Source organism: Cornus florida, unplaced genomic scaffold (assembly GCF_030987335.1).
Source record: "Cornus florida cultivar Cherokee Brave unplaced genomic scaffold, ASM3098733v1 CherokeeBrave_3.0.0_Hap2_Chr10, whole genome shotgun sequence".
NCBI lineage: Eukaryota > Viridiplantae > Streptophyta > Magnoliopsida > Cornales > Cornaceae > Cornus > Cornus florida.
Window position 1 is genome coordinate 94,685,823 of NW_026775580.1, and position 15,087 is coordinate 94,700,909.

A 15,087-nucleotide genomic window follows, 5' to 3' on the forward strand; every position below is an offset into this window, starting at 1 on the left:
TTCGCATTATCAAAGTTTCTTGCTAAGTTTTGATATACACACACACACACACACACACACATACATATAATAATTTTCTAGTATTTTTATATTCGCATTATCAAAGTTTCTTGGTAAGTTTTGATATCTTCCATCACCAATTCACCATTCCCAGCCGCTCGCTACTTCCATCGTTCCATGATAGTTTTGAACCACGTTTTCTGTTTCCGTTTCACCTTTGCCATTTCCTATTTCTGCTTCCCCTACCACCAAGTATTCTCTATTGGCTCCCCTCCCATTAAAATTCAGTTGATAGTGAAATAAACCACAAACACACACACACAAAAAAAACCAACATGCCAGTGGCCTAGCGACTAGACCCTTACTTCCCAAAGGGAGGTCAGGGTTCGAGCCTCAGTGGAGGCATATATGTGTGAGTCCAAAAAAAAAAAAAAAAAGAGGAGGGAGTTCGAATTTCATTTCATGACTTCTAACTTGATGCATCGGTTTCATATAATAAGTATGCCACAATCAGCTGTATGTGATGATTTCATCCATCTAATTCTGATTACTTTCTTTGGTTACTGGGAAGGGAAATAAAAGTGCATGTGAATAATAGAGAGTCCAAAAGTATTCTGTTATACCCATGGATCTTCTACTGTTCTACAGGATATTATCATCTCCATCAAATTGTAAGTCCAGGATATGAGCTTGGCAAGAATTCTACCAGTCACTTGGCAATTTCAACGTATACTTTACACAGAATTGGTATAGGAAAGAAAGAAACATTGAGATATCTCAAAACTGGGGAAAAAGAATAAAAGGAAAAAGAAAAAAAAAACAAAAGGAGGGCAGCCAGCCATGGAAAGATCGGTACATGGAAACTATATCTCTCTGTTTGTGAATCATAAAACACAAACTAAATAAATGGGGTTTACAAATGAACATCTGGTAGCAATTCTGAGCACTAATACAAAGGATTTAGAATAAAGAAAACTCACTCAAACACGGATGGAGCACTATTTGCATGTTTGAAAATTCTTGCTCCCCAAATAGTAGCTCCAGCAGAAGGTTCAAATATTCATTGGTTCAATTGCTACAGCAGGAAGGCTTATCATGTGCTATCCCTCGCTCTGCATCCTGAACCATAGATGTGGTCTAGATCAACTTGGCACATATAACAACTTAATTTTATGCATTTTTATATTTTCTTTTCTATTTTTAATCTGTGTAGCATTTGTTGAGAGAGAAATTTCAATAGATCCTCTCCAACTTTTCTTGTGGGGAAGTAAAAAACTCGAACCGAGAATTGGGCTGTTCAAGCCCAAGCTCAGTTGAACTTGAATTAAGCATCAGCAAAGCTTGAGCTAGTTTAAAGCTAACCTAAGAAGTTAAGCCATGATAAGCATAACCAAGCTTGTTAATCATATCCTAATTGAACAGTTCTGTCCATTTTTAAATCTGATAGTTGTAGCTGCAGAAATGCATAAACCCTCAATCAATATATGCAAATTAAATTACAGATGCAATTACATTGGTTTTATTAAAAAAAACCTTTCTTATAAGTTATTTTAAGCAAGTTCCTTAAAGGGATTATAACAACATTTATCACATTACCACATGAAGTTTGAGATAGGATGAAGTCTCGGGTTCCTAAAACATGGCTTGTGAAGCAACTGAACTTCAATATGGGATGGTAGACAAGTATCTATTCGTGGGGAAAAAAATAAATAAATAAAAATGGAGTTGTATCCATCTGCTAGTGTCACTACTCTTTCTAAAACTCGGCAAAAAGGTCTTTTAATTTGAAATATCGCTTTCAATTGTGTTTGGTAACCGGAAAATAAATAAATAAAAATAAAAAATAAAAATTAGTTGTAGAGTTTTAGGCTTAGTAGCTCAAATATGAAGTTTTTGCAAGTAAAGGTAAACTTAAAAGGAAGAGTCTATTTATGGAAAAGGAATATTTATGAAAAGTGCTCTACATACTATGTAACAAAAAACTATTTGATTTTCCAGATGCAACACTTTTTTGACAACTATATAAAAAGAAAAAGTACAGCAATGCCAAACAAGCACTAAATCCACTCACCTTAATACATAAGGTTCTGATGTTTGAGGGCTTTGCTCCTCAATTAAACTTTGTACTCTCTGCAGCAAACACAATATATACATCTCAAACTTAGAGGTAGATATCACACACAAATAGGCTACAGAGATAAAATTGAATTGGTTTTCTACCTTCACTGAACTGCCAACCTCCTCTAGTTTCTGTAATATTATTAGGTCCCCCGACTGAGGAAAAGAATCATGCTTAGAAGATTTTGACGGGGACATCTGCAGAATGGTCAGAGAGGGGAACATAACTAAAATTAATAAGAGAGAGAGAGAAAGATAAGTTATATTATGCCCTTGTTGGAATGCCTACGTCCATACGTGGAGTGTGTAGTGCCATATATTTGCTAGTATGTAAAATCTTAGAACTTCAGAATTTGTTAATGAAAAGAAAAAGACCAGTCAGTATGTGATGCTTGTAGTAGTATAGCTTACCCAAGTAGTTGGTGTCCTCAAATGTGAAACATCTTCAACTGTGGAAACTTGTCTAGAAAAGGCCTCATTTCTCATATCTGAAAGACGCGTTAAAACAGCCTGGTAAAGGCATAATGAGCGCTTGTGAGTTTGATAACCTTTGAAAAGAAGTCACCAACAACAAATAGTCTGACTTTAAAGAATACCTTCCTGAAACTAGCAGGGTTTGCAATGCCTTGGATTTGAACATCATCACTTGGGGGCCTTCTCACACCTACATTCTCAAACCTAATTGAATATACGCCAAAAAGGGACTGCAGGTATCCTGGAAAGGGTAAGGATTTCTTTAACAATGGCTGACTGATGTGATAGCAAGCCCAAAAATTATTTCAGAGCAAAGAGGAGTACTAACATCTATACTTGATGTAAAAAGTTCTATTGAAAGAGTTATAAACACTCAATCTATTTTGAAATTTTATTTCACTTATTCTTGGAAAAAAACTTGGAAAACCTAGTACAGTAGAAACCCATAGTTCTGAGCAGGGAATGCAAACATCCCACTATTTAGATAATGCAAAAGAATTATGACAACACATTTACCTTGTTCAATCACAATGTCTGCAACCGAAGGCAATAGAACATGCTTCTCTTTCTTCAAAACCCCAAAACATGGAAATGGGACGGGCCTTACAACCTGACCTAGACAATAGAGAATGTTAGCCAATTTGGCTGATACATAACTCTCATATCATAATTTTGCACAGCATTTAAATCATTGTCTTCAATGTATTAACAAAAACATAAGATGAACAAAAAACTAATGTCTCCAGCTATGCGATGCTTCAACAAAACTCAATAAACAAAAATGAACTAATTTATAGATTTTAATCAAACCATGACAACTAAAAAAATCATAATACTTAAATAATCCAATTTTTCAACAGAAAGCCAACTCCTTTTCACTGTAATTCTAATAAATCAGTAATTATTGTGTTCCTTGAACAATTGATAATGAATCCAACAAAAAATAACTGCATTGCATAAACAGAGTTGGAGAAGAGATGGATGAATAAGTTACTTTGTAAACAATGGCATTTGGTGTGAGATAGAGCCTTCTAGAGCGAATCTCTTTCCTCAATATATATCTCCGAACAGGCAAATAGAGCAACATGAACAAACCAATGCCCCAAGCCAAAACCAGAGGCAACGAGTAAAGAACCCATTGAGCCGTCCGATACTTGACAAATTTTTCTTCCATTTCTTCAAAAGACGCTCGGTATAGAACCGGTTCTTCCTCCTCCGCCGCTGCTTCACAATCTTCACGCGGGCCACTCTCCGACAGCAAACCCCTCTCCAAACAGTCAATTTCTACAACCCTATCGTCCTTGGATTCCATCTGAAGCGTCAAAAATGGATCCACAGTCAGCTAAACTATCTATTATCCACCAAAATTAAACTATTGGAATGATATTAATTCAAATGTGATGATAATGCAAAAGGAAAAATTAGAGAACCATAACCCTAACCCTAACCCTAATTCGGAGATGAATAATACTAGGAGTATTAAAGTGTGATTGTGCAGTATATATACATATTTCTATCACGCGCACGCACACATATAGACTATAAGAGATTAACAAAAAGATAGAGAGCTTACCGTTTGATTGATCGATTAGGAGTTTTCATATACTATAGATTGATATATATATATATATATATATATATATTACACAGATCGAGTTGAATATGGTTGCCGTCCAGCTCCTTCAAAACTGCTTATACAGACTTACAGATGGAGCCGAAAGTGTGTCTGAATTTTTTGGTTTGTGAAATTTGACTACAAGACCAGACAATTGTGATTTTTTATGTCCAGGCCCAGTCTTAGGCCCACGATACCCAGGCCCATGAAGGCCTACAATTATAAAGGGAGAGGCGTAAAAAGGCAAGTGTTGGAGAAAACACCATAAGAGTGTCAACAACGACGTCGTTGTGTTTCTGCAATCTGCATAAACCCTAACACAGAGTCTAGTCCGTGCTAAAACACGAAGAAGAAGAAGAAGAGGAGGAGGAGATAGGTATGATAAAGGGTATGGATAAACGAAAAAGAAATTGGGAAGAAGAAGCGATGAAGAAGAAGGAAAAGAAAGCACAAGAAACGTCGACGTCTTCGGAGGTGTTCGCTTCTTGCTCTTTTTCCAGTCTCGGTCTTCACCCTAATTTATGCCAACAGCTCCAAGGTGCTATCTCTCTCCTCCCTGATATTAATTTCACATCTTACTAGCTCTCTCTCTGTAGTTTATCCTACTACTATTTTAAACAATATTGGTACTTTCTGGTAAGCATTTCGAGAGCAATTTTATTGATTTTCATTGCCTCAATTCAACTTCATTCTTTCACAGATTTTTTTTTTTTAATTTTTTTTTAAAAAAAGAAAGTAATTTCAATAGTACTAATAAGCCAACGATACTTTCGTTTTCTCTAGTGTATCATGAATTCATTCTTTCTATCCTTTCACAGAGAGGCTGGGCTTCCAAGTTCCCACTCACATCCAGGCTCAGGCAATTCCTGTTATTCTCTCCGGCCAACATGTGTATTTCTCTCTCTTTCTATATATATTGATATGTTGTAATGCGATCGTAATATCTCAAAATCCATGTTTTCTTATTTGGAGTGTGGTATCTGTTCCTTATGGAAATTCCTAGGCTGGTTAATGCGGCTACTGGCACAGGAAAAACCGTAGCATATCTGGCTCCAATAGTTCATCACTTGCACAACTACAATCCTCGAATTCAGCGGTCTTCTGGTACTTTTGGTATGTATTTTTTTTCAGAACAAAGATTGTTTGTTTATTCATGATTCTCTATTTGTTATTGCCATGCTATTCTCATACTGTGTTTTCTTTAGCATTACATTTTCGGAACCACATCGAAACTTTGGAGGGGTATTGGGATGCAATTCTCTATTCATGAGGAAAAAAAGTAGAACTTTTGTGTGGTCTTCCATTTTTTTTATTTATCAAAGAGGAGAGTATTTCTAGGCTTTGAGTTTCATCATATTATAAACCTCATGCTTGCTGATGTTTGATTTTTGGGGTCAATAATTGCTCATCATGGAGCTTAGGCTGTGAGCTTGCTCTTTGTTCTGTCACTCTCAAGAAGTACATCTCGTTGTTTTCTTCATTGCTGCATTATAGCTCATGTAAACCATCCGATGGCAATTCGATTTATCTGATGTCTTCCTCATAGCGTTGGTTCTTGTACCAACGCGTGAGTTATGCATGCAGGTATATGAAATCTTGCAAAAGCTATTGCACCGTTTCCATTGGATTGTCCCTGGCTATATAATGGGTGGTGAAAGCAGGTCAAAGGAGAAAGCTAGGCTGCGAAAAGGTAGGAAATTATGCATAATTATGTCTTCATAATTTTGTTGTTCTAGATTTGAACTTTCCTTTTACTAGATTAACTGTTTGACCTTTCAGACCAGAATTTTTGTTAATGACCTTTGTAACATTGGTAACCAATGTTGGCCCTAAATCAGCAAAAGCATTCAGGATGTCATTATTTATTTTAATTTTAACTCCTTTTTACTTTTAAAATTTTGATAATTATTACCAGTGGATGCATTGCAACAATGGGTTTTACAGGCAACGTAAGTTTGTAGTTTGAGATTTGAACATTTGCTATGATATTACAGTGCTTGGAGTTTTCAGTATTCTGTAACAGAAAGAATAACCTCTATTACATGCACTCTTTCATTTCTCCTTATTTACCCGTGTTCACACGACACGACATGGGTATGGTATAGAATATGTGTCCGGCACACGAACCCAAATTGGATACCCAATCCTTCACATGGCATGAATTAAGAAGAAAAAGAAACTCAAACTTAATAGCAGATATTCCGTTCATATCTATGAGATAGATGGAAACCATTTTCTTTTACCACATCTAATTTGATTTGAGTAATGATTTAGTATATTCTTATAAATAACAACATTAACACCACAAATAAATACATAATGTATTTAAATTCGTAGTAGGTGTCTACGTACCCACATCCTAATTTTCGACACATATCACCATACCTTAAGATTTAGATTCAAGCAGGTCCAACACTTAGACACACATCAGCACCCGATACACTTATCCGAGTCCGGGTAACATAGAGGATGGCTGGGCTTATAGTTGTTACATAGAGGATGGGGGGCTTATAGTTGTCTTAGTAAAAAATTTAATTTGAATGCATTTGCAGGCATATCTATTCTTGTTGCAACTCCTGGGCGTCTTTTGGATCATTTAAAGAATACGTCATCATTCTCGCATACAAATTTGCGCTGGATAATATTTGATGAAGCAGATAGGTATTATCTACAATCATAATCTGCAAATCTATCTCCTCCATAATAAAGCTGTGTTCATTTTTTTATGATGTCTTTCAACTGAGTTACTTTTCTTATGCACCTAAACAGGATCTTAGAACTAGGATTTGGTAAAGACATAGAAGAGATACTTGATATTTTGGGTTCAAGGAAAAACAGGTCCGTTACTGATGAGAACGCAGTTCCAAGGAGTTCAGAAGTTCAAAGGCAGAATTTGCTGTTGTCAGCTACCTTAAATGAAAAAGTAAATAATCTTGCTAAAATTAGTTTAGAAAATCCAATTATGATTGGTCTTGATAAGAAAAAGGTGCAACCAAATCCCTCTATTGGACATTTGGGATCTTTAGGATCTGACAAGGATGATGAATTAGAGGATTCAGGAAAATTTACCTCTTCAAATGGAGAATATAAGCTTCCAGCTCAATTAGTTCAGAGCTATGTGAAAGGTACACATTAACAAAAAGTTTTATTTGGTTAAACTCATCAATTGCAAGTGATATGAGAGTTCTAATTGAATTTTCTCTATAGTGCCTTGTGGTATACGGGTTGTGGTACTTCTTTCCATTCTAAAGACTCTTTTTGAGAGAGAAGCTTCCCAGAAGGTGTGTACCCTTCAACTTCCAAATTGCTCTTTGTTCTGCATTGTGTACCAGTGTACTGTTTGCTAGTTTAAACACATTTAGATATCATAAAATTCTGTTGCTTATCTGCAAAAGATTTGCCTTTCTACTATTTATCAAAAAAAAAAAAAAAAAAATTTGCCTTTCTACTGCATGAGAACTCTTTCAATTATGGCTCTAAATTTTCTTTTCCTTCACTTAAATTTCTTACGTTTTTTTCAAGCTTATGAAAAGTGTCTTATAAAAGTTTTCTGTTTAAAGTCCTGAGAAATATTTGTTTAATCATTTCCATTATTCGGTAGTAGATTGTTACGACTTTCTGATGGTTTATTATCCAGAATGTTTGCCATATTCTCAATTCAGTTTCGGACATTAACAATACAGACTTCTTACCACAAGGCAGAGATCATAATTTTCTCCTCTCTTTATATATGAAGAAAAGTCCTTCATGTCTCCTTTGTATTAATACAATTTATACGAATGAATTTCAACATATATTGATTTACTCTGATTGTTCAATGTTGTTGATTTCACTCATGTATTTGTTTTTACAGATTGTGGTATTCTTTTCAACCTGCGATGCAGTAGATTTTCATTATCTGCTGCTAACTGAATTTCAGTGGTCGCCGAACTCGCAATCAGAACCAAAACTTCAACAGCTGTTTGTGAGATGCAAAACTTTTCGGTTACATGGAAACATGCAGCATGAGGATCGGAGAACTACATTCCAGGCCTTCAGAACTGAGAAGTCAGCTCTTCTCTTGTCCACAGATGTTTCTGCTAGAGGACTGGATTTTCCAAAAGTTAGATGCATAATACAATATGATTCTCCTGGGGAAGCTACTGAATATGTGCATAGGTGCCTATTTATTTTTTTTCTCTTTCTTAATTGCTATCTTTGTAATCTATTGATTTTTCCTGGGTGACTAAGTGACTCTCTGTGCTGCCAAGGATTTTTAGTTAACTGTACAACTACTTATGTGTGTGTGTGTGTGTGTATATAAAATTATATATATGATATTTGCTTGGAATGTGTGCAAACATCACAAATATTCATGTGCTCAACCTGCTATATGCTCTCAGATGTTAAATTTTACTGACCAGACAAATCTGCTTAATTTTATATTCCTGATAATATTTATATGATTCTATGTGGGTTTTGGAGCTTGGTAGAGTTTCTGGGCCTCTTTCAAATGCATATTGAAGCCCATATGCGTGTTTGTGCTGGTTAAGTCTTCTACTGGACAGGTTCTACAGGGTTTAATGCTACCATTAATCCATGATGCAGGGTTGGGAGAACTGCTCGCTTGGGTGAAAGGGGAGAGACTCTTTTATTTCTACAGCCAACTGAAATGGATTATTTGCAAGAGCTGGATAAACATGGTGTTTCACTAACAGAATATCCACTTCTCAAAGTGTTGGATAGTTACCCACTGCAAGGTCAGAAGCTTCATGTCAAGAAGTTTGTTTCCTTAGAGATGCATCCTTGGGTGCAGTTTCTGCAGAAAGCACTTGAATCTTTCATCTTTGCAGAGGTAAAACCTTTTAACCTTGGCATTACCTTTTTTTTTTTTTTTAATTGTCAACGGTAAATCTTAATGCATATTGAACCTTATTTTTAAGCAGTATTAGACTCGCTGAAGTTGTCAACCTGTCTGCTATCGACTTCCCTAACATTATGTTGATTGATTTGAAGTTTGGACATATTTCATAATCATGCATTTCACAGTTTTGCCTACCTGGTGTTAAACCTAGCTATACTGCATTTAATGAAAGTCCAGCTCATGTGCACTAAGTTTATCTAGTTTTAATTGATAGTGGTAAGAATACTTTCATGTTCTTCAAATTGATGTTTTGCCGCTTTATCTCATCTCAGACGAGGATGAAGAACTTAGCCAAGGATGCATTTTGCTCTTGGGTCCGTGCTTACACTGCCCATCGTGGTGACCTGAAAAGGATTTTTACAGTGAAAAAACTTCACTTGGGACATGTGGCGAGAAGTTTTGCATTGAAAGATCAACCCTCCTTGGTTGGAAAATCATTCCAAATTCAAACAAAAAAGAGGAAGAAGGATCAAAAACAGAAGGGAAGAATATCAAAAAAGAGGAGGATTGGCATTACATCTTGAAGCAAACCAGAATGAGCCACTCAACGTCATGTCCAACTGGCAAGTTGAAGAATGATATGTTTACTAAAGTTTGTCACACACAGGTCACCATCTTCAGTGGATTCACATGTGCGCATGTTACTGTCAGAATTCTGGATTTGCTATCTTTTGGAGTTTCAGTGGTTCACATTTCTTGGTTAGCTCGGTGGTAGTTGACCACAACCGAACATATAGAAGCCAAATTACACCACATGAATGTTTGTTTTTTTTATTTTTTTTGGCATTCAATCTCGAATTTGTGTAGTTGTAATTTGATTTTACAATAGAAAAAAATGCATCAAAACAAAACATTGAAATTTTGTATTTGCAAATTTGGTAGTTTGATCAATTTGATGAGTGCTTGACTAGGGTTCAAAGCTAAGTAACACTACGGGACTGTGACTGCCACTGTGTGTAGTTTAGATTTTACTGTGTGAGTTGAGTTCAAAGTGCATGTCTGGTAAGCAAATCCATCCAATAATGGGGTTCATGTGACTTTATAAAAACCAGTAAATCTTTTCTAGTCAGTTAAGGGACCCAACCGTAAAAGCAGGCACCGTAGAGCATCGTACTGGTTTGACGAGTGGAGTAGCATGAACATAATGATGAGGTGTGCGTTCTCCCACGTTAGGTCAATCTAGCATCTCCTGGTTTTGGTTCACTTGTGGGCCCAAATGGGCAGACAAATCACATTTAGAATTATTCAGTGGGCCATTCTCTATTTAATTTACAGGCCCAATGGCCCACTTCAGGTCCTAAGTGTCGGGTCCAACTTTTCAGTAATCAGAATCTTTCGATATCCAAGTCCACTAAGATTTGATTTTTTTTTTTTTTTTTTTTAAAAAAAAAAAAAGAAAAAAGATGAGAGGCATGTTATACGCATGTCACACTATTTCACTTGAAAGGAAAATTGTTGGAAATTCCTTTTTCTTTTGATACTAAGGACATTAAAATTTAAGCATATTGGTTGTCAAAAATAATATTTACTAACGTCAAATTAATACAGTATATAACGGTGACATTAAGTAATAAGTACTCCAATTAGTGGCACAGTTTTCTTGTAACAGTACTTTCTTGCCATTTTGTAAAGAGTGCTACTTTTAGCATCAATTTTAAGTTTTAACCAATGGCTACGTGGAGTAGTAACTTTGTAATGTTAGAAGAAAGAGGTCAATAATTCAGGTTGTGTCCCCACAGAAGAAGTCTGCTATATATATATATATATATATATTTCTTATTGTATGCCCAGTCGCCCACGTGAAGGGGCAATAATAGCACATTATTAATAGTAGTAATAGATAACAGGCAGAGTGGAGTGTAAGAAAGAAAGAAGCTATACTAACTTATTTTGGGTGCTGTCGGTGTTGAATGCAGAAATTGTTCGTGTAGTTCAACCCCCAGAAAATAAAATTTTAAAAAATCACAACATATATATAACAATATATACGTACACAAAAACCTATGAATATGGCCGACTTTTGCATGAAAACAGGGTTTGAGTGGTGGTTGGTTGAAGGTTGGAGGAAGTGTGATCGAGGAGACAAAAACCATCATATCCTTAGAAAACCACCCAGAGAAGGTTCCCTCCAGCCCTTGTTTATGCCGTGATTCTCGTTTCCTGTTTACCCTTTTCCGTTTATCATCACTTTTTATCCTCCCTCTTAAATGATACACACATATATATATATATATATATTATATATACATACATACATATATATATATATATGGATAAATTATTAAGAAAGTCAAAATCAGCTATTTGTCGCCTAAGAAGAAATTGGCCCCTTAAAAATTCTATATAGATTGATTATATCATTTCCATATGAGACTTTGGTGAATGTCATTTTCACAACACTCTTCTCCTATGTACAAGCACACGTGTATGGTGTACCATTTTTTTTTTTTTAAAAAAAAAAAAAGATTGAAATGAGCCTTTGAAATCAAACTCATCTATTGATTTTGTAAAAGTTTGTTAATCCTAATCCATGTGAATGCTGCCTTAAGATAGTCCAAATTAATAAGACATTTGTTGGGATGGATGGATGGATGGAAGGGGAGAGGAGAGAGGAAACAATAGAGAGATGGAACAAATTTTAGTTGAGTGAAAGGAAAGGATAAGAGGAGGGATGAAACATTCCGGCTCAGGACCCTACAATTAAAATAAAGATAAAGTTGTTCTTTTGAATTTATATATCTCTTTCTCTCCTCTCGAAAAATTATTAATGGAAACCAAATTGTGGGTTAAGAGAGACGGCTTATCCCTCTATCCAACTTTTCCCTACCAAACAATAAAGTCTTGGTCCATCCCTTCTCTCATCTTTTCCTCCTACTAAGTGAAGCATAAATTTATATATCACCGATTTCCTTCTCTTCTATTCCAACCAGCTAAACAAATGGAGTTGTTTTTCATTTTAGTAGTTGTTTAATTTGAGGAACCATCAAATGGATGCATGTATTGCTTCTTACCGTGCATTTACATTCCCGACTGTTGGATTAGGAGTTGATTATGATAGACATGCCTTAAAATAAGAAAATGTGTTGAATTTATAACTACATTTTGGGTAAATTACACTTACATTCTCTTTAGTTAGACTTACTTTCCTGTGTTTTGGTTAATTATAATTACCTCACTTCTAATTACATATATAATTTCACTAACCACCTTTACAGATGGTCAACACTGATGTAGTAAGTTATTTTTTAACTTCTCAAGGAAAATATGTCCCCATATTATCTAAAAACTCTTTTATCCATTTAATTATCGAAAAAAAAAAAACTCTTTTATCCAATACTTATTGCATAAAAAGATAATTATACTCTTAACGAAGGATTAACAAGAATGTTGTGAGTTGGGGAATCGCTAATAATATTCATAATTCTTTATTTTTTGAGAGTTGAACTTTATTGTTCATCTTCCTCTTGTGGACCATATATAAAGTTTTCATGCCCAACCTTGATGCATCTATGACCTCTTTCCTCCACCGATAAAAAAAAAAAAAAAAAAAAAAGAAAAAAGATGCAAAGTAAGGTGGTGCATGCTTAATTAGATGATTTGAGTGAGAGATATTTATCTTGTATGACGTAATCACTCGCCTCTTTTTCTTCCCATGCAATCATTCCACTCCCACTTGCCAAAAACACACAGCAATAACTGCTAGTGTCATGCCAACTTGGAAGGTAATACAGTTTCACCCCTCTAGCTTTCCTTTGGGGGATAAGAATTCTTAATGTTACTGCAAATAATAAATAAATGTTTCTGATGTAAAACTATATGTATTTGAAATATATATATATATTGGTCTAAATGATGTTTGCTGTATATGTTGGGATGTTAAACAAGGTTAATTTGTAGAGTGATATAAAATTAACATAACTATTATTCATACCAATCTTTCACACCTTAGAGAACAATATCAATATATATATATATATATATATAGTGATGATGTATAAAGAAAGGAGAGAGAGAGAGAGAGAGTAGCTAGGGTTGGAAGTGGGCTGGGAAAGAAGTATAATGACCTCCATGCACCAGACCTTTATCCTCTCAATAAGTTGAAGGACAGAGTGGAAGATGATTGATTGAACCCCACCTTATAATGGTGCAATAAAAATGTTTGCCCCACACTCAGAAAAATATGTTGTGCCTTCTCTTTCCTTTGGGGATAATACAAAGAACTTTCAACCCCCCCTTCGTAAGCTAAGAGATATAGTTGAATCACCTGGATGTTGACCTTAGTGGCTCCATCATCAACATCAACTCTCTCTCTCTCTCTCCCTCATATGGATGCTGCATGCATTAACAAGCGTAGGGACCATGTGTTGGGGTGAGTTCATCAACATTGTGATATATATTGGGATCCTCTGCGATGTCCTGACTACATCGGACGGATCTCAGCACTTGCACGTGTGAGAATTTCCCATGCCATGTACACCGCAAAGATTCCGAGCTCACGGGTTGTGTCACAATCTCAAGACTGATTATGTATTTAACATCTGTAGATCAATTTAATGTCGACCATAGAATTTTAAGGTAGTTAAGCAGAGAATAATGAAGGTCGTCATGATTAGGTTAAACAAATCAAGCACTTCATTAATGAGTTTATTCTTCACTTTTTCTCTATCTTGTGTTGCCGTATATTAATTTCTTTGATTTGCAGATCAAAACCCTAGAATTTTAATTAAAGACCATATAGCAGCCCATGTGCATACCTAACACGTTATCATTCAATTGGCACGTCAATACAACTACTAGTAATTTATTAGAAACACGGAACGGAATCATTCCGTTTGCCCCCATGCCCTAATTGTGAAATTTTACTTTGAAAGCATGGGAATCTAATACATATCTATACACGCTATACATATATATATATCACTTACAAATGTCACAAAGCATCTTGTACTTGTCATTCATGATAACATGCATGTGGAGACCAGTAATATTGGTGCTCTCTTGTCTCTCTCTCTCATCAACTTTATGTATATTTTCAGAGGTAGTGATCAAATGTGTTTCAAGTGGAAAAGAGCACAAGTGATAAGCAATTCTCGTTATGGTACATACATGGCTATATTACCCATTAAGAGCAATATTTGTTTTGAAGCAAAAGCTCTCTCTCTTTCTTTCTCTCTCTCTCTCTCTATATATATATATATCTGAAAGTGACATATAGGGGAGGCCACTATGCATGCATGGGTGTTTGCTGTGGTAGCACAATCACATATGACCCAAGCATCTATTATGGGCTGTCTCCTTTACTTGGCTACTTAATGAGCAATATTTATTTCTTGTTTGAAAGCAAAGTTTCATTTTTAAACAACATACATATTTGTAAAATTTCAACATGGGATTTTAGTGTCTACCATGCCCTTATAATTTTCTACTTTCCAGCTAGCTTGCTATCTCGAATCAAGGAAAAGGGTCTTGAAATGGGGGTATAACATGTTTCTAAGAAATTAATGATACATTGAACTTATTTATGGATAATGATTCTCAAACCTATTAGTTAAGCCGAGAATCCTAACTGATGGATTTCTAATCACTGAATGGATAGAATAAGGTCAAAACTTTAATTTTATCAGGGACGAACCCAAAAAATTATGTAAGGGGGACCTTTAACAAAATATGTTGTCCGGCAATAATGAGATTTTTCTCTAATTTCAGTAGTTGCAAAAGCTTCATGAAAAGCTAGCCTCAAATGATGATGAATATACAGAGGGGACAGATCAATCTATGGAATCTAGCAATCAGATCAAACTCTAACCTTAAAGAGTTACTGAGGAGTTCCGACTTAGCATGCATTATGAAAAGGACAGTAAAGAATTAATACTAGTATACCAAGTGATTCACATGTATGTCCTAGCTAGTATATATATATATATATAGTAGCTTAATACGGAGTAGTTATTAATCCAAACAATACATTATACAATAA

At 35.3% G+C, this 15,087-nt stretch overlaps 2 protein-coding genes across 4 annotated transcripts; one reads left to right on the top strand and one right to left on the bottom strand.

Annotated features, from left to right (window-relative positions):
* Positions 1–685: 685 nt before the first annotated feature.
* Positions 686–4,329, bottom strand: LOC132276026 (uncharacterized). 3 transcript variants are annotated; one of them, XM_059777270.1, is made up of 8 exons: positions 4,166–4,329; positions 3,587–3,904; positions 3,109–3,202; positions 2,715–2,833; positions 2,530–2,628; positions 2,221–2,316; positions 2,072–2,130; positions 686–1,112 (listed from the first exon to the last, which is right to left on the bottom strand). In XM_059777270.1, exons 2-8 carry the CDS (start codon positions 3,902–3,904, stop codon positions 1,094–1,096), a joined length of 804 nt encoding a protein of 267 aa, XP_059633253.1. In that variant the 5' UTR covers positions 4,166–4,329; the 3' UTR covers positions 686–1,093. The 3 variants fall into 3 exon arrangements, with proteins under 3 accessions (XP_059633253.1, XP_059633252.1, XP_059633254.1); XM_059777269.1 differs by having other exon boundaries at positions 686–1,119; XM_059777271.1 differs by lacking the exon at positions 686–1,112 and adding an exon at positions 1,139–1,453.
* A 138-nt stretch (positions 4,330–4,467) lies between these two features.
* Positions 4,468–10,034, top strand: LOC132276027 (DEAD-box ATP-dependent RNA helicase 17). The gene is made up of 10 exons (XM_059777272.1): positions 4,468–4,745; positions 5,026–5,098; positions 5,211–5,320; positions 5,754–5,897; positions 6,760–6,868; positions 6,977–7,332; positions 7,415–7,488; positions 8,061–8,365; positions 8,795–9,041; positions 9,383–10,034. Exons 1-10 carry the CDS (start codon positions 4,586–4,588, stop codon positions 9,632–9,634), a joined length of 1,830 nt encoding a protein of 609 aa, XP_059633255.1. The 5' UTR covers positions 4,468–4,585; the 3' UTR covers positions 9,635–10,034.
* The last annotated feature ends 5,053 nt before the right edge of the window (positions 10,035–15,087 follow it).

Excerpts from the sequence above, each read along its gene's own strand:
- LOC132276026 (XM_059777270.1), bottom strand. The coding sequence starts at position 3,904 with ATGGAATCCAAGGACGATAGGGTTGTAGAAATTGACTGTTTGGAGAGG. Across the intron at positions 3,203-3,586 it reads CAAATGCCATTGTTTACAAA|GTTGTAAGGCCCGTCCCATT; the intron begins GTAACTTATTCA and ends TGTCTAGGTCAG. Across the intron at positions 2,834-3,108 it reads AGACATTGTGATTGAACAAG|GATACCTGCAGTCCCTTTTT; the intron begins GTAAATGTGTTG and ends TACCCTTTCCAG.
- LOC132276027 (XM_059777272.1), top strand. The coding sequence starts at position 4,586 with ATGATAAAGGGTATGGATAAACGAAAAAGAAATTGGGAAGAAGAAGCG. Across the intron at positions 5,099-5,210 it reads ATTCTCTCCGGCCAACATGT|GCTGGTTAATGCGGCTACTG; the intron begins GTATTTCTCTCT and ends GGAAATTCCTAG. Across the intron at positions 8,366-8,794 it reads GCTACTGAATATGTGCATAG|GGTTGGGAGAACTGCTCGCT; the intron begins GTGCCTATTTAT and ends TCCATGATGCAG.